Source organism: Stylophora pistillata, chromosome 6 (assembly GCF_964205215.1).
Source record: "Stylophora pistillata chromosome 6, jaStyPist1.2, whole genome shotgun sequence".
NCBI classification, from domain to species: Eukaryota; Metazoa; Cnidaria; class Anthozoa; order Scleractinia; family Pocilloporidae; genus Stylophora; species Stylophora pistillata.
In genome coordinates, this window is record NC_142524.1 from 6095824 (window position 1) to 6113469 (window position 17646).

General features: G+C 38.8%; 1 protein-coding gene and 1 long non-coding RNA gene across 2 annotated transcripts in view; one reads left to right on the plus strand and one right to left on the minus strand.

Moving 5' to 3' along the window:
* The window catches only part of LOC111323242 (DNA helicase MCM8), a 28118-nt gene that overhangs the window by 9071 nt on the left and 1401 nt on the right, over positions 1-17646 (plus strand). The window contains exons 13-33 of the mRNA XM_088763061.1: positions 787-917; positions 1156-1214; positions 1729-1759; positions 1863-1925; positions 2683-2751; positions 3144-3221; positions 3455-3527; positions 4424-4488; positions 5647-5690; positions 6261-6347; positions 6443-6476; positions 6619-6648; positions 7515-7570; positions 8013-8052; positions 8464-8535; positions 8638-8688; positions 8990-9055; positions 10068-10160; positions 11522-11683; positions 11988-12077; positions 12441-17521. Coding sequence (XP_088619187.1) covers positions 787-917; positions 1156-1214; positions 1729-1759; positions 1863-1925; positions 2683-2751; positions 3144-3221; positions 3455-3527; positions 4424-4488; positions 5647-5690; positions 6261-6347; positions 6443-6476; positions 6619-6648; positions 7515-7570; positions 8013-8052; positions 8464-8535; positions 8638-8688; positions 8990-9055; positions 10068-10160; positions 11522-11683; positions 11988-12077; positions 12441-12557 — 1511 coding nt within the window. The 3' untranslated portion in view covers positions 12558-17521. The remainder of the gene's footprint in view (positions 1-786; positions 918-1155; positions 1215-1728; positions 1760-1862; positions 1926-2682; positions 2752-3143; positions 3222-3454; positions 3528-4423; positions 4489-5646; positions 5691-6260; positions 6348-6442; positions 6477-6618; positions 6649-7514; positions 7571-8012; positions 8053-8463; positions 8536-8637; positions 8689-8989; positions 9056-10067; positions 10161-11521; positions 11684-11987; positions 12078-12440; positions 17522-17646) is intronic.
* On the minus strand, positions 12079-15857 carry LOC148727944 (uncharacterized). Its single transcript, XR_016002432.1, has 2 exons — positions 15777-15857; positions 12079-13090 (listed from the first exon to the last, which is right to left on the minus strand). It is a non-coding gene; the product is annotated as an uncharacterized LOC148727944 (long non-coding RNA).

The window sequence follows — 17646 nt, forward strand, 5'->3', positions numbered from 1 at the left end:
TGCAGCGCTCTACCAATTGAGCTAACAAGCCAACTGGGAGCAGGCCTGAAATTTTTTTCAGGTCTGATTTTCACTATTGCTCAAATAGTGCTTTACTGCGAAGGATCGTTCACATACGTCTCATAACCGCAGTTCATACATATGTTTCATATGTTTGTTGTTGTTTGATTTATCATCTACGGGTTTATGTCGAATTAATTTGATGGCCTGCTCCCAGTTGGCTTGTTAGCTCAATTGGTAGAGCGCTGCACTAGTATCGCAGAGGTCAGTGGTTTGAATCCCGTACAGGCCTGAAATTAATTTAGGTCTGATTTTCATTATTGCTCAAATAGTGCTTTACTGCGAAGGATCGTTCACATACGATACGAATAAATCTCTTATTGACCAAGCTTGCTCCGGACCATACTGGAAGAATATCAGGCCTCGGTCTTTTTTATATGGACCTCGCTGCGCTCAGTCTGTACTGTCAAGACCTCAGGCCGATATTCTCCCAGTATGGCCCTCGCGCTTGGTTAATAAGATATATATATAATTTATATATTTTAAGAGTCACAATGTATGGGCAGTTGACATATCTTCATGTACCATTATTCAAAAATTATATCTGCTGGTACCACTGGTAAGCCCTTGTCAAACATACATCAGTTTGACCATGTTCAGTCCTTGGGTCCTTAGAAAATTGGTTCACTGCTCCATAGTATGTGTTTCCCAATGAAAGTAGAACTCTTTTGTACCTCTTTGCATCTGATTTTAATTACAGTACATTTCCGAACTGTTTATTGGTAGATCGGAACAAGAGTAATAAAGACAAGTGTATGTTCCTGCTTTACCTCCATGCCAATGCTGTGAATAATAACAAGGGTGGAACTGGGTCTGCCGAGCAAAGCAGTGGACTGGCCATAGAATTTTCTATTAAGGTTTTTCATATACTCTGTATATACTCTGGGTGTATTCTAAAAATCCTTCTTGCTTTAAAATTATTTCTATGATAACCATAAAAAATTTCTGCTTTTATCTCGTTGTTCACCTATAGTATGCTACCTTTGTGACATTTATAATTTATGTCATGCTCATTGTCTAACAATTGAAAGTTAGTTTTAGGAAAATAAATGTTTTTCTGAACTGGAATTTTTTACTTTTTTTCTCTTTTGATAGGAACTGTATGCCATTCAAGAAATTCAGGCTCAGAAGAACTTGTTCCGATTGATCGTTGGGTGAGAGTACAATTGCAGTGCATTTTAATTTAAGTTGGTTTGTTTCTTTATTCTCAAATCCCCCTAAAATGTATTCTGTGTATGTCCACACTTTACTTATTTATTACCAAGACGATCAAATAGAATATTCAATAATTTAAAGAACAATGTTGGACTACATCCTGCTTATAATCAATTCTTAATGCTCAGGGTTCAACACTAACTTTTCAACTTACTAGCCAAGTGGCTATAGTCACTGCAATAACTTAGATGTTATGCCAATTTCAGTTTGTTTACTAGCCAAACTGGCTGGTGGAAATGGAAAACCACTAGCCAAAACTGAATTTCTACTAGTCTGTGGCTAGTTGGCTACTGTTAGTGTTGAGCCCTAACACTCCAAGATATCTTTTGAGAGATTTGCAAAATTAAGGCAAATATGAATTCAAAGTAACATGGATTTAAGTCTGTTATTAATTGAAATGAGAGAAGTGAGCTTTTCCCAGTAATACAGATTCTACATCATTTCCAATTACAGCTCTTTGTGCCCTTCAATCTATGGACATGAGGTAAATTGTTGTTTGATTTACATACTTTGGAGATGTCTCAGGCTGAGTAACCAAAGGGAAATTTAATTCTATAAACCTCTCTTGTCCTCATTTCTTTCATTAGATGGTGAAAGCAGGTTTAGTGTTAGGTCTGTTTGGTGGAACCCAAAGATACTTGAATGATAAGGTACATTTTTAATTTGTTACCTTTTTTTGGCAAGGGTACAAGTGTTCACTGTATACCTTTACATTATAGCTTGGACACATTGGACATGTACTTTACTTCTCCTTATCCCTGTATTGCTGACCCTATCATCGAGTCTTTCTGTATCTTTTGCCTTCTTTTGGTTTTTTCTGATTTTTTAAATTTCATCTTTCAGTCTTCTGACCCAATGTCCAGCATCGGGGTCTCTTACTATCAGTTTTGAAAGCAGGCGACCATTGTTCTTCTGCAGTTAAGGATGGTTTTTGTATTGTTCAAATTTCCCTGTCATGCCTTTCTACCTTTTCCCCTTCCAATGATCAAGTGAGTGTTGACAGTCGTCTGGATGGGGGCTGGGGGGAGGGGGGATGGGGGAGGGGGAAGGGGAGGGGGAGGGTGAAGGGGAGGGGCAGGGGGGAGGGGAGAAGGGAAGGGAGCTGCGATTTGCCTGCCTTTGGTGTGGTATTTTATCAGAGAAAACCATGAAGTGATGAGAGAGGATAAAATTATCAATTGAGGGTGTTGCCTTGATCAAACACCAAATTCTCTCACAATTTACTCAGAGATCTTTGAAAGCTAGAAGAGAGAATTGTGAACTGATCTTTGGAGTTGTCTAAAGGATTAAATAGTGAATCAGTAAGCATACTTCCGGATTTTTGTTCATGCAGTCACATGCCTCAAGAAAAAAACCCTGATGTTTAAATTAACCTCATTTTAATATTACTGACAAATTTTTATGTAGAATCGAATTCCAGTGAGAGGCAATCCACACATTTTGGTTGTTGGGGACCCAGGATTGGGGAAAAGCCAGGTGATTGGAATCAATACTAATATTAATGAACCATTTAAGTAAACTCTTTACACCAAGCTGGTGAAAATGGAAGCGTTCTGATACTTCCAACTTCGATTCGGTCGAGCTAATGACCCCTCTCAAGGCTCCGACTTGCCATTTTCATTTTTATTGCGTTCATGAAACATTTCTCAAGCATACGTCCAAGTCTTAAACCTCACAACCGTATTTCAATATTCTCGTCTAAACACAGCTATCGACCAGTGTGAGAGCCTATGGTATCTTAAATATTTTCAGAAAGAATCTGTAAACCGGTCTGTATTAACTTTCAGGTCGGGTGATAACAGTCAGGCTTAATGCTAAAGCATTGTATTTTTATTTTTACTTCTTGTGTGTGTGTATCTTAATGGCAGATGCTTCAAGCAGTGTCCAATGTCGCTCCAAGAGGCGTCTATGTTTGCGGAAATGCAACATCGACTTCTGGACTCACGGTAACAAATGTTAAGTGCTTTGCCTGGTCCATGATTTTTTCACACACGCTCACCTGATAGTACTGGATTGTGGACAATCTTTGTGTTTGTTGTAAAAAGGTTCATATATATCCTCATACAGACGTTCAGAGCAGCGAAAATGAAACGGGAGGGTGCGACAATTGGAAGTTAACACCCTCTTGTTTCCCATTTCCCTTTTTTTTTTTTTTCTTTTTTTTTTTTTTTTCCCGTAGGTTACACTGACTAAAGAAGGCTCCTCCGGAGATTATTCCTTAGAGGCTGGAGCACTTGTGCTGGGAGACCAAGGTGCGTGGCATACGAACTGATTTTGAATTTCCCCTTTTTCGGCATTAATTTTGACTCTCGATATGGCAGGGGCAAGAACACACGTTTTAGGAAGGGAAACTGCAAGAACTTTGAATGTAGCGGTATTTGGCTGAAAATATCAAAGCAAGCAAGTTGTCGCCCGACCTTATTCATTGTTACGCTCCCAAACATCTCAGTAAAGTGCAAATTATTTTCGTATTTGATTGATTACAGAAGAAAAATAGCGATTCTCGCAAATAGGTTTAGACTGGGAAAATACTCTGGACATGAGTAAAATGAATTCTTACCCAAAGCAAAGCGCGCGCTCTGATTGGTCAATTTAGCGTCCCCCGTTTGCCCATGGGTGTACGTTGCTGACGTGAGCAAATGCAAAGACTATTTTTCCGCGCGCGCTTGTTTTTTCTGGTCACGTAAGATTTGTTAAATAAAAGGGAACTCTTTAGCTACAATGTATCAATGTTATGTTATAAAACAAATGGTAAACACCACAGCGTACACTATTGAGTTATGGATGCACTTGAGAGGTTTGCTAAGCATTCAAGAAGCTAAGGTCGCTCTCGGCTATCGCCTCGAGCGACTCTTACGCTTCTTTTGTGCTTAGCAACCTCCCGCGTGCACCATAACTCAATAGTGTACGCTGTGGTGTTTACCATTTATTTGTTAATTCTTACGCAAAGCAAGTTACTGCACCTCCACCACGACAACCATTGCTGTTGATTAGCTTTTTTCGTTTTTCTCTCCCGTTTTTTCGCTTTGCCCTATCAACTGAGCCCATGAAGCGAGAAGGAAGGCGACGGGGCAACGAAACATTTTGTAATTATGTCCTGATCAAATTCACTTGTTGCAATTGTTTCCCACATAATACACTGGTTTAGGATGCTGCTGTATTGATGAATTCGACAAAATGGGGAGTCAACATCAAGCTTTGTTAGAAGCAATGGTGAGGTTTCAATATTTACGTTAAACTCATTTTTACATACATTCAGAATAAATCCAGTAATGTTCTATCACAAATCCTGCAATCTGATTGGTCATTCTACCCGCTGTTTATTCCCTGATAGATGGTGAGTAAAATGAGTAATCAAACAGTATGCGATTGTAAAAAAAAAAAATAAATAAAAAAATTGTCCTGTTAAGTTTAGAAGGACAGGACGATTTATACCAAAACAACAACTGGATTATTTGCTCTCGATTTCTACGCGTGATGTTTGATTCGGGCTTCGCCCTTATTGACCATTTAAGCAATAGCACACATTTCTCCGGGCTCTATAACGTGATAAAGCCATGTGGGATGTTGGGAAAACTTAGTAAAGCTTATAAATCACGAGCCCAAGGTTAGTGATTAATAAGCTTTCCGGGTTTCCTGCGTGGCTTTATATATATCTTATTAACCAAGCGCAAGGGCCGTACTGGGAGAATATCGGCCCGAGGTCTTGACAGTACAGACCGAGGGCCAATATTCTTCCAGTACGGCCCCGAGCAAGCTTGGTTAATAAGAGATTTATTATACGACTGAAGTTCAGAGGGACACAAGTGCGGTATCATTCGGGACCATTCGGGACAGTGCCCGGTCCAATACTTAGAGAATATCGGACCGGCAACAGAGCATTTTGATTGGTTGATTTTAGTTATTGGCCCTCTGACTGCCCGAGTCGTGTAATAATGAGAGAATATTGAACGGCAATAGAGCATTTTGATTGGTTGATTTTAGTTATTGGCCCTCTGACTGCCCCAGTCGTGTAATATCACAGTATAGAGCCCGGAAAAATGCGTTCTGTTGTTTTTCTCTAAGATAATTAGTTACATGTGGTCTCCATAACCTGATAAAGCATCCGCTTGGAAACTGAATTGACCAATCAGGCAATGTGTACTACGTTCATTGTGTAATAAGACGCTCATTATGTTATAATACGCGACAGAATCTCGAACTAATGATCTAATGATATTGCTTAGTGCACACGAGGCTTCTGTGGTCATCTATGGAGAATCAATTTTCTTCCCTTGATAATGCGCTCAGAATGAAAGGCTCCAAGTGTGAAACAAACTAGATTACCAGTTAATGTATGTCTGGAGGATCTGCTCATCTTGTCTTCTTTAGGAACAGCAAAGTATAAGTATTGCAAAAGCCGGCGTTGTTTGCAGGTCAGTAATTTTAAAGGTGCATTTTTACCGTGTAGTCAATTTTATTTTTCGTTAAGAGTAACATGATAATAAATATAATTGCAAGGACAAACAGCAAGAGAAAAAAAAAAAGTAACATAGAACGGGAAAAAGACCAGTTGATATGAGACCAACCTGTTGAAAATGTACCAATCGGAGCTTAAAGAGTTAAACTCGGAACAACTGGTAACGAATCCAGTGAGTAGCAGTTTAGATGGCTGGTACCCGGGACCATCAGAGTATAACTCCACTGAACGAACATTTCTGCCGTGCTACCTCCTCTGAGAAAGTGGCTGAACCGGTTTCACATCAGTGTCTTCTTTCTCAAATTTTGCGCGTTCTCTTGACGTTTTTTTTGGTCAAATGGAACTTTTTTGGTAATATGACAGAAGTCTCTGATAAACCCGGTTACCCAGACGACATTGTTGTCTACCCATGTGAATGGTAGGTTCAGTTCATCGCGTGCAGTGGCGATATCATGTTCGAAACAGGAGAAATTCTAGTGATTGCATCAGCATCTATGTAGTAAATATTTTATCTAACTGATTTCAGCCTTCCAGCGAGAACATCAATCCTTGCAGCCGCTAACCCTGTGGGTGGCCACTACAACAAAGCAAAGACTGTGTCCGAGAATCTCAAGTAAGTCAGTTGACTTTTACCTTGAATTTAGGAGCAGTTGAATAAACTCAGCACTTATAGTACCTTCAAATGATTCACTTTTTTTCTGTCTTTAGGATGGGGAGTGCTTTGTTGTCGCGGTTCGACCTGGTAAGTTAAAAAAATCTGTTACGACTGACTTCGCTTCACTTCGAGGCGAACGCATCATGTTTAAAGAACCCGTTTGAAATCATTGTTTGACGCACAACAACCGAATTCAGATAGGGACATTTTTTTTTATTACTATTTTCAGGTTTTTATCTTGTTGGACAAGCCGGACGAGGTTCGTTGATTATCGTGGTATCCGTTCTTTATTTTCTCTTTCAAATGGCCTTGGTTATCATGCGAGCTCAGTCTTATGTTTAACAGTATTCTGTGATGATATTTCGTTTCAACATTCATCATAAAAATTACAATTTCATTGATTGTGATAAGTTTTAAAAACTCCCATTTTCCACTAATTCACTAACCTCGTTGTTTTTGGACAGTTTGTTACCAGACAGTGTAATAAGTTATAGTTTAAATCAGCCAATGAAATTCAAAGTCGTGGTTTAAATCAATCAATCACAACCTTTTCTTGGAAACTGTGATTTTTTTTATTAATTGCTAATAGAGTTCGTGTCGTCCAATTCGATCTGTAATCATACGGCAGACAAATTCGGACTCCCGTTGCGCGGTGGTCCGATTTTATTATTACTCGTATGACTACAGACCAAATTAGACTCCTCTCAGAATTATTTCCGTTACACATTATCGGTTTAAGATTCACATTTTGGATGATGATTTTTTTTTACACTGGCAAAGCGTAATTTTCTACGTCGCAAAGGAAAGCCACAAGAGATCCTAATTGTAGCTTTCTGGTTAAAACTCGTTTTTAACATCTACTCTGAAAAACAGTAGACCCTTTAACTCCCATGATGTGTGACCAAGACAGAATTTCTCCTTACAATATGATTACATTGTCAAGCAAAACAAGTGATGAGAAAATAGAAAAATATCAGTTTGGAGATTAGTAGTTGATCCAGTACCAAATTCTCTGAACTAACGTCAATAATTGTAAGGCAGACAGTAATGAGAATTAGTAATGAGAATTAGTAATGAGATCATTTTGCCATAAAAGTCATGCGAATGCCGCCAATTTTCCAACAGGAAATGGATTGTATGTTGTCCGAACATGTAATGGCCTTGCATGCTGGGAAAAAGAGGTAAATCATTCCCTTTTTTTGATTTTATGCCGATAATTTCTAGGATGTTTGACTGAAAAAAGTGCTTAACTGCTGTTTTGAAATTTAAGAGTGAGTAGCGACGGTTGTTTTGTTTGTTTGTTTTTTCACCCCCCTGTTCTAATGTGTGGGAGACAAGGCAAAGAGCTTGGTTGTGAAATCGGCAAGTCCCTAAAGAATGCTAAAAGTAGGGTCATTTCCTTTAGAAATTCAAACCTCAACAGTAAGCAAAGGTTTGATATGGCTATCATCTCAATAACTTGGAGTTCCGTCGTTAATGGATATGTTTTCTCAATCCGAATCCGACATCTCCCGTTATACCATCTGGTGCCCAAGCAATCGAGGCAACCAGGTTACGGTTCCAGGTTTTATAGATAGAGTAGAACAGTCTGTAATAAGGCTTCATGATTCTTGATCTTTCTAGTGCATTTGGGATGGTAACAGCAAGACGGCGTTCAAGAGAGGTACAGAGATATTTAATACGAGGTTAATTAGCAAATCGAGAGTGGTTTAGCGTAGTCTGTACTTTTATCGACAACGATATTAGTCATCACAGTGGTCAAAATGTTCTGGACTCGCGAGGCGCAGCCGTGGGGGAGGGGTCTGCTAAAAGAAACAAAAACACGCTTTGGATAAAATACCCAAATTAACAAACAAAACGACTAAAACAACCCTTCCATGATTTTAAAAGGAGGACCAAATGATTATCACAGCAATTTGTTCCTTAGGGAAAAAAAAAAGTTACCTCTTGTAGTTTTGCCCTCCGGTCTGACCTCTTTCTCATTATAGGCATAGAATGAATCTGTTAAATATGGTGTACTTATTACGATAAAGTTGCCCATTTGTAGCTGTTTATTATTTGCTTACGGCCACAGGACAGTAGCAGCGATGAGGACGAGATGAGAAGACAATGGGAAGCCGATAAACCCCTCTCTGAACGTTTAAAGGTAAATTTAGCCCATTACCAGGTGTATATGTCCTTATGGCAGGTAGAAGTTGCTTCTCTAATACGATTTGTTAACATTTCTTTTTTTTTTTTTTTTTGATAGATTGGTCGAAGTGAAGAGTTTGATGCCATTCCTGGTCAACTACTTCGAAAAGTTAGTATTGTTATCAGTGGAGACTTTCTTTTCTTTGCCTGATTTAATATTGCGAAATTCATATCATAATTTACATTTTAATTTTGTTTTTTATCTTTTATGGAATTTACCTTGAAAAGGCACACTCAGTCTGCAATGTTTATTCTCTACCTCAGTACCTTTTGATTTAATGTTATTGCAATTTATCGCAAAAGGCATCAAAGAAACAACCACCAAAGGATTTCCTTACGAAATATTTTAAGAACAAAAGTCATTGCGAAAATCATGATTATGTCATTGATTTGGGTTATTTGCTTTACAGTACGTGGGTTATGCCAGGACGTATGTCCATCCGAAATTAACTCCTGCAGCAGCAGAAGTCTTACAGGTGAAATAATCATTGTCACAAAGGTAGCACAAACTTTTTGTCTTCTTTTCATTCGGGAAATTTTAAAGCTGTTGCAGGTAATATAAAGTAGGAATTAGAGAGTTAAGCCTCAGTTACCTAGATCTATGATCGCAGTGCCACCACTTCGGGACCGCTGAGAACGTTGGTTTAGGATCTTGTCTTATAGACTGACTTAAACAAGCGACATCTGTTTATAGTGACTGCTGGGGCATTTACTATACCAGTCTTCTTCAAGCTAAAGAGCTTACACTTCTTGAGGCCGACGAAGAATCTGTGCTATCAGTGGCATTTGTGTAGAGTCATGTACCTAACTATACCAGCCGGTTGCAAAATCCTTTGTTTTATTTCTTTGCTTCTTTTATTTTTTTGCTTATTTGTTGCTTCAGCCATGTACAAAGGCGTAAAGTTTTGGAATTTAAGTGTGATGGTTTTGATTACAAAGAATGTATGAAATAAGTAAATGTTTGACCTTTGAATGGAAAGGGAAGAACAGTGATCTTCAAAGCCAAATCTTCATCCAGGCAGTTGTAGAAAGTAAAGCCTGAAAGGGGTAATTAGGGTGACTTCAGTGAGGCAAATGTGTCTCGCTCCCAGCGAGAGGCTTTCAAGCCCTGTGTCAATTCGTATTCGGATTCACATAAAATGTTAATATAGGAATCGTTTATATACCGTACTCTAGTAGCGCCTGACGGGGATCTGGGAGTTAGATGCTCATATCCAGGCGTCGATCCTGTTTTTCATGTTTTATCGTCTGCAATTGCGTCAATCACGGTCTAAGTGAGGATCAATAGCCCATTTCCGAATTACCTTTAGCCTCTTTTTCGAAGTGAGTCCTGGTGCTCATCCTTCCATGCGATGATAAGTTCTCATTCACATGCAAATTAAACTCTTTCGCAAGAATGGTTGAACACTAACTAGGCCTCGTTTTGAAAAAGAGGCCAAAAGTAATTGGTCTATTGCTTGCTGACCTTGGTGTGTGCTTGGTCTTTAGAATTTTTATTTGGACTTAAGACAACAGCATCACAGTGCAGATAGTACCCCTATCACTACACGGCAACTTGAGTCACTCATTAGACTCACTCAGGTACCAACATGTGGCGTTAATTTCTTCCTAAAGTATAACTACTGAATCAAACATAAACTCTTTAACTCCCAAGATCTGATTGTTAATTCTCTCCTGTAGCTGCTACACATTTCCTTGTAAATTTTTTACGAGAATTTGGTATTCAATCAAGGGAGCAACTTCTAGCTGTTAAGTTTGAGTATTCTCATTACCTGTTTGCTGGATCATGTATGGATATTATAGGGAGAAGTTACATGTTAATCACTTCTGGGAGGAGTTTTAGGGTTAAGGCATTGAGAAAAATGAAATGATCATCACCATTTACAGGAGCTTATAATGGTTCAACAATATCTCCTTGTCTGTATCATTAGGAGAGCAGTCGAGAATATGCGTAGGAATGTCAGATTTTTTACTGTTGCAAATTTTGTGGATAGTCTTCGACTTTTTCGCAGAACTAAGAATATTTCAAAAGTAAACGCTGCCAAAAATTGCTACCATTAGTCTGATAAAAAAAAAAAAAAAAAACTCAACATTTCATGTGTCAATGAATATTACTTGTTTTCGGATTCACCGCTGAGGCTCACCTCTGTTCACAAGAACTTTTGAATTTCTCTGAATTGAGGGGAGCAGGGTTGGTGTAGTGGTGAGAGCGCTCGCCTTCCACCAATGTGTCCCGGGTTCGATTCCGGACCCGACGTCATATGTGGATTGAGTTTGTTGGTTCTCTACCCTGCTCCGAGAGGTTTTTCCCTGGGTACTCCGGTTTTCCCCTCTCCTCAAAAACCACCATTGTTTGAATTTATTTAGTTTAAGTTTATTTGTTGCTCGGAGATATTAGCACTTGCGTGCTACCTTGAAATTCGAGGATAAATAAAGTTGTTATTATTATTATTATTATTATTGTTATTATTATTATTATTGTTATTATTATTATTATTATTGTTCGTGTTCTACCGTCAATGCCTATAACGAAAACATCCCAACAGAAATGCTCTTACATCGAAGTGCAAAAATTTGATCATCCCATAAAACATAAAGAAAACGCCATTTAAAACATGAAGAAAATTACAGTTCGCAAAATAAACCTGCCGAAAAATGTTCATCCTATAGTTTCCTGTGTATAACTTTCCAGTCGCCTTATTTCCACCTGTGATAAGGCATACAAGGAAAGGATTTCTAGCGTTTATGCAGACCTCATTTTTCACCTTTACTATAGTGCAATGTGTCGGCTTTATTCGGATGGTGGTGTAATTTTGGAAGTCCGCTCTCTAGCTGAAAGGTATGCATACGCCTCGCCCTGCGTCAAAAAAGCGCATTAACTTTAAATTTTTATTGCAAGGTAACAACTGTTCTCTTTTTTTTGTTCAAATGTACCATTGAAGGCACGAGCACGGCTTGAGATGCGCGAAAAGGCCAGCCAACAAGACGCTAAGGACGTGGTGGAGATAATGAAATACAGTCTCCTGGACACGTTTAGCGACGATTTTGGAAATCTGGATTTTCAACGTTCTCAACATGGCTCCGGGATGAGCTCGAGAGCGCAGGTGGGCGTATGAAAGGAGGAGGTTTGGTATTCATTGTTACAAACCTAGCAAAATTTGTCTCAAACGCTTGACAGTAGAAACAACTCCGTTTTTCCGTCGTTCGCCCATAAAATGGTGTTCTTAACACATAGGCATCGAATTTGAGGAGAATACTACATTTTAGGCATTCTTTGCTATGAGGTGGATACTAAATAATTGTTTCATTTGCTCTATGGGTTTGCTGAATCATTTCTGTTATAGTTTTATTTTGAGACGCTTTATCTCAGTTTGTTAAGGGGAAATCTGATTTTTTTTTATCTTGCAGTCCAAACGCTTTGTTGCAGAGCTGAGTCGCATATCAGATAGGGAATACAACTCACTTTTCAGCGTTGAACAAATGAGAAGGATAGCGAAGGTAACCGGGACGTTCTGATTTAATCCCGACTTGTCTTTAAAAATGCTAAATTTTTAAAGGATACATAGCATTCGGACGTGAGTACTTTGGCTTCTCGTATCGATGCTATTTAATTTGTGAGAGCCTTTTCCGCGTGTTCCTCACTTGAAGAGATTGCACTCTTTTCTTTATTTATCATAAAATATTATTCATATCATTACTAAAGAGATTACATTCAACGAGCCAGTGGGTTCTCGATGATTTTTATCAAGATTTTAGGTTTACCACTCACTTTTCCTTGAATGATCCTCTCAGAGGGATCTCTTTTAAAAGAAAAACTCTTGAATTCAAAGAACACTTTGTTTTCATGTCTACTTTTGATAGGATCTACGACTGCAGATTCGTAGTTTTGATGACTTTGTTTACTCTCTGAACAACCAAGGTTTTCTTTTAAAGAAAGGACCAAGAGTCTATCAGCTGCAGACTTCGAACTGCCTGTAATTGAGGAGTAAGCTGCGGGGAATGTTTGATGGAGATTATGTCCTTGAAAACGACAAAGCCGAGTGAAAATACTACACCTGTATCTTCGAGTCTATTCGGGTGAAAGCTTTCTACATTTAAATCAAAATTTGGTTCCTTGGGTCCTCAAGTTAGGTCACATACTTGCAAAAGAACTGAACCATTTTTCCGAAAATCTGATGTTCAACTTGTTATGATCCTTGTAACCATAAGCATGAGTGGAACCCCTTTCTCCTTTATGATTCTTTTGGTAAACTCTGCCGGAGCAACCTGAATATATCGGTAAACCTTGGGCTTGAGAATCATATCCTCGAGCTTTAGCCATTTGTTGAATGCTGTGAAGTTCATGTTAAAAACGCTCGATTGCACTCTTCGTTTCTTTTTTCCTTCTTCTTCCATGGATGAATATTTATTCTCGCTAAGTGGGTAAATTTGTGGGTTTTTCAACAACCTGCGCTCTTTCGCGAGTTCATCCTGCCTTTGGCGACGTGGTTGTTTGCTTTCTTCTCTTGTGCCTTAAAAAAAGATAAATTCTCATCCTTTCTCGACGTTTTGGCTTACCAGCTCATTCTACCTAAATTTTTGGAAACCTCATTGGCTGTCATTAGGGAGCATGACGTAAAAATTTTAATCCTTTAAAACTTTCATGAAGAAAACGCCATTCCGCAAAGAAAACCTGCCGAAAAATGTTTACGCTACACTTTAGGACGTATAACTTTCAAGTCGTCTTATTTCCATTTGTATAAGGCATCCAAGTAAGGGATCTTTTTAAAGGACGAATTAACCTATCTTGTAATATTTGTAATATTCATTGAACTCCTGAAAAATACCTCATGGAAACCTAATGAGGGTGTTTGATGTTTGTTCACAAATGTCAAGCCAAAATTACGATGGTTTTTTTAATGGAAAAATTTTCCTAGCTTGTTGATGCCATAAAATCTTTCGGTCAGAAATATTAGCTTTGGTTGCATTTGGCTCAGGTTGTAGGGCACCAGACTGCTGTGCGGAAGGTCGCAGGTCCAAGCCCTGGACCCGACAACCACTTAGGGTCTTAAAATTTCTGAGGAGAATTTGCTGCCTTTGCTGAGGGTCCCCTATGTCCATTTACAAAACTCAGTCGCATAAAAATATTTGGCTTTTTCACGCATCACCAATAATGTTCAAAACTCTTTGACGTTCGCGCCAAATTCGAGACAAGTCTTGAGGAGTCTTACGCGACAAATGATGACGTAATGTCCTCTTTATTTGCTTAAGAATTATTAGTGGTCTGTTTTAAGACTCTTATCGATCCATATCAAGTCCATCTCATGACAAGATCCTGGTCAAAACCAAACCAGAGCCGTCCGAGAGCAATACGTACATTTCCGAAATCATAAAATGGCCGAAAATCAAAATGGCCGGAAATCCATTACGCAAAACAAAATGGTTCACGAATCACGTTGAATTCAGCTCTTGATTGACGGGTCGCGTTTAAATAAAAGAGTTCATTCGCGTGGACATAAAAAGATCTTGTTATCTTCAATCACGATTCACGAATTAAAAGAAGTCAAAATACGATTCACGAGAAGGAAAATCGCGCAATCATGCCTCACTTAAGACCCTCTTTGCTAAGTGACATCCACAAAGGGTAGACATGCAAATGCAGATATGGCGAATAGGAACGGGACAGGGGAGAGGGAACAGTGATAATTTCCTTTAGTGCTACCTACCCCTCCCCTCCAAATATATTGTTTGTAATAATAGCCCATTGCAGAAACGTGAGAAGACTGGGAAAGAGTGCGGTTGTTTTCCGTCTGTTTGAAAAACTAAGATATTCAAATGAAAGATAAACTAGATTTGAGAGTCTTAAGCAAGAATAGAAGTATTTAGAGGAGGAAAATGGCAAAATAACAGCTCTTCAAATATCACCTGAAATAGAGTTTGTATGGATTGGGTAGACAGGCCAAAAAAATTTTAAGGGTTTGTATGGAATTTTTGCAACTTTTGCAAGGCTCCGATTTGGGCGCTTTTCCGCTGAAAACTCTCAAACTTGACTGGGTAGCTTTTCATTTGGTAACACTTCAGTTGAAATGTTCAGATTTTCAATGTAATCAACATAAGAAACTCGTCCCAGTCCTCTCACGTCTCTGCAATGGGCTATGGCATGCCTGTCCCTAGCCTGCATAGCGGCCCTAGAAAGAGGGAAGAAGGGGGTGGGGCCCTAACCCTAACCCCCAAGCCTCTCTCCGCTCGGCTCCCCACTCCCTTCCCCCCTCCCTCTAGGGCCGCTATGCAGGCCAGCCTGTATCAATCTGCTTCCGATGAAACATACAAACTATTGGGAGGAGCAAAATATAGTCGTTAGGCTACACCTGACGCTCGTAGCAAACATTAATCGAGCATATAGATGTTACATTAGTTTTGATGAGTTCGTATCCCACAGATTTGGATGGTGAGGAGACTGAAAACGAACCTAAAGGTTTGCACATGAGTTCTGAAGCTTTGAGCAAGCGCTTTTCCAACTTGGTTATTAGAGCAATTGTTATGGATGATAAATAAATTATCTCTTGATGTGTCCTTAACTTGATCCTTAACTTTAAAAATTTAGTTTAATACTGATATAAATTACAGGTGCGATAGAAATCGGGTCTTATGAGAGATCTGATATAAACAACATTCAAAGTCGATGCGCTACAAATGTCTAACGAGTCGTGGGTCGGTACGGAATTCAAACACTGAACAACTGGCTCGGAGTTGAGAGTAGAAGTTGATGATATTTTGGAGGCAATGATTTCACCTATCAGTCAATTTACATGGAAAAGGTTCAATAAAAATACGCGGAGATAAAAAATAATGAAAGTTTATAAGTATATAAATCCTCGATTAAAAAAGTTATCGACTGTATCAAAGTCGAGTTGGGATATTTTCACATGGAAGAAAGTCAAAATGATAAACAACGCATCATGTTGGACAAAGGATAAACTCGTCAAAGAGCTTGGGCACTCTGAAATCTTAATCTACTCAAAAAGGAGAGAAAATTCATTTAACAATTAAACACAAACCGAAGATAGCCTCTTTTTCAAAGGAAGGAATTAAGAGTGTAATTGAGTGTTAAAATAGGAGCCTCACAGAACTGAAGATAAAAAGGATTTCTTTTCACTTTCGAAAATCCTGAAGCGGATAAGAGACTATAGAGTTCATAAATTTAAGTTGAACTCTAACCTGGAGAAGAATGTTTGGACGAGATCCACCATGAAGTTTTGTAATTCCGCCGTTAATTAACGATACAGTTGTGAATCTCAGCCGCAAACTTCCAAACCCTATTGACTTTGGCTAGGATAATGATGACGTACGCCACCAAACAATGCAAGCATGGTTTTTCTTTATTTTTCTTCCTTTGTGAGAATAAGATGTCAAGCATGTTTAATTTTATTTAGACCTCCTCGAAGAAGTACAGATTGAATGATTTTATTACAGTAAGAGGGTGTCTCAATGGGGTCGGTAGTCAACAGTCAAATGGGCAAAATATTAACCGTCAACAGTCAAAACGCAATATTTTTACCGTCAACAATCAACTAAGCAAGCCAACGTTAGCTGTCAAATGTCTCAGATGTCCTTGATTAAGAACTAAACGATTTCCCCAATTAGGATCAAGTTCTGTAGTTTATAAATTAAAGTTTTGATTCATTAAAAGAAGGTGTCATAAATCAACAGCTCTTTACAAACGCTTCGTTATGAAAAGTGACGGCCAAAATTCGCGCGTTTAGTTCGTTTTATAAACGACGTTCCAAAAAATTAACCGTCAACCGTCAAAAGGGCTTATTTTTTAACCGTCAACCGTCAACGTGACCCCCTCCCCCTCCTCCATTGAGACCCTCCAGTAAGCCACAAACTTGATGGCTTTGATTGGTTCCTTTTTGAAATGACAGCCCGTCATGCAAACGATACAACCAAGTTCTTTGTTCTGTAAAGACAGAATATCACGAACGTTTCATTACATCAAGAATTTCTCAGAAAAGCATGAATTCGATAACTTTGTAAGATGAGATACAGATTTGATAACTTTCTCAGAGAAGTAAAGATTTGGTAATTCGTTGAAATAATCGCAAATGTGACAATTCTCTGAAGTTGCAGCTGAGAATGGAGCTGTTGTTTACGTTGGATTCTTTCCAAAATCTAACCAAGGTCAAACGTCCGATGTTGTTTGGGGTTATTGCACACAAGCACGTAATACACACTCGGTATCCTTAAAAAGACGCCTGCTCCACAAGCTGAACATATCAATGAATAGTTTCGATAACCTTTTTTTCAGCCGTTTTTTTTATTCTTTTTTTCTACAATCGGCGACAAAATTGCTGACTTCATGTTCTTTTCAAAAAATCCTGAAGGTAAAAGCGCAACTGAAGCACGACTTGTAAACAAAATTTGCATACGAGTCAAGAGGTGCTTTGGGGCAGTAAATTTGGAGTAAAACAACTGAAGAAGATTTCGGCCTCGAAATGTACAACAGTGTAAAAACGGCGTCGATGTGAGCGATGAGAAAACAGGAGTCCAACACATGCCACTGTATTTGGTTTTTCCTAGTTACCTTAGATTCATATTTAGTCGGTTCTAGAACCTGTAGCTGAACTGGACTCCTTCAACGTTTAAAGAGAACACAATGCTTTTTACAACTAGTCTCTAGCTCTGAACTGCCGCTCTATTTCACAGACGCAACCTTCAGCCATTTGTATTCAACAAATAGTAGAGGTTGCAGGCTGGGATTCCTGAAGAGAAAAGGGGAACTGAAGCACGTCGGACAAACAAAATTTGCATACGAGTCTGAACTGTGTAAGAGGCGACGCAACACAGTAAAAGTATTCAAAAACCACTTGGCTGGATTCCGAAGACTCTATGTTATTTAAGGAAAGCTATGTCAATGAAAGAAACGGTCAAATGATTTTCTTTTTCAATGGCCCTTGAGGAAGGTAAAGATCTACGCTGGCCAGACGAAGCATGAACTCCCGGAACCGTATTACTGCGGTCATGGGTTCGCAAAAACGTAAAAGCCTTTTTTTTTCAGGCTTTATTTTCACTACTACTGAAGTAGTAT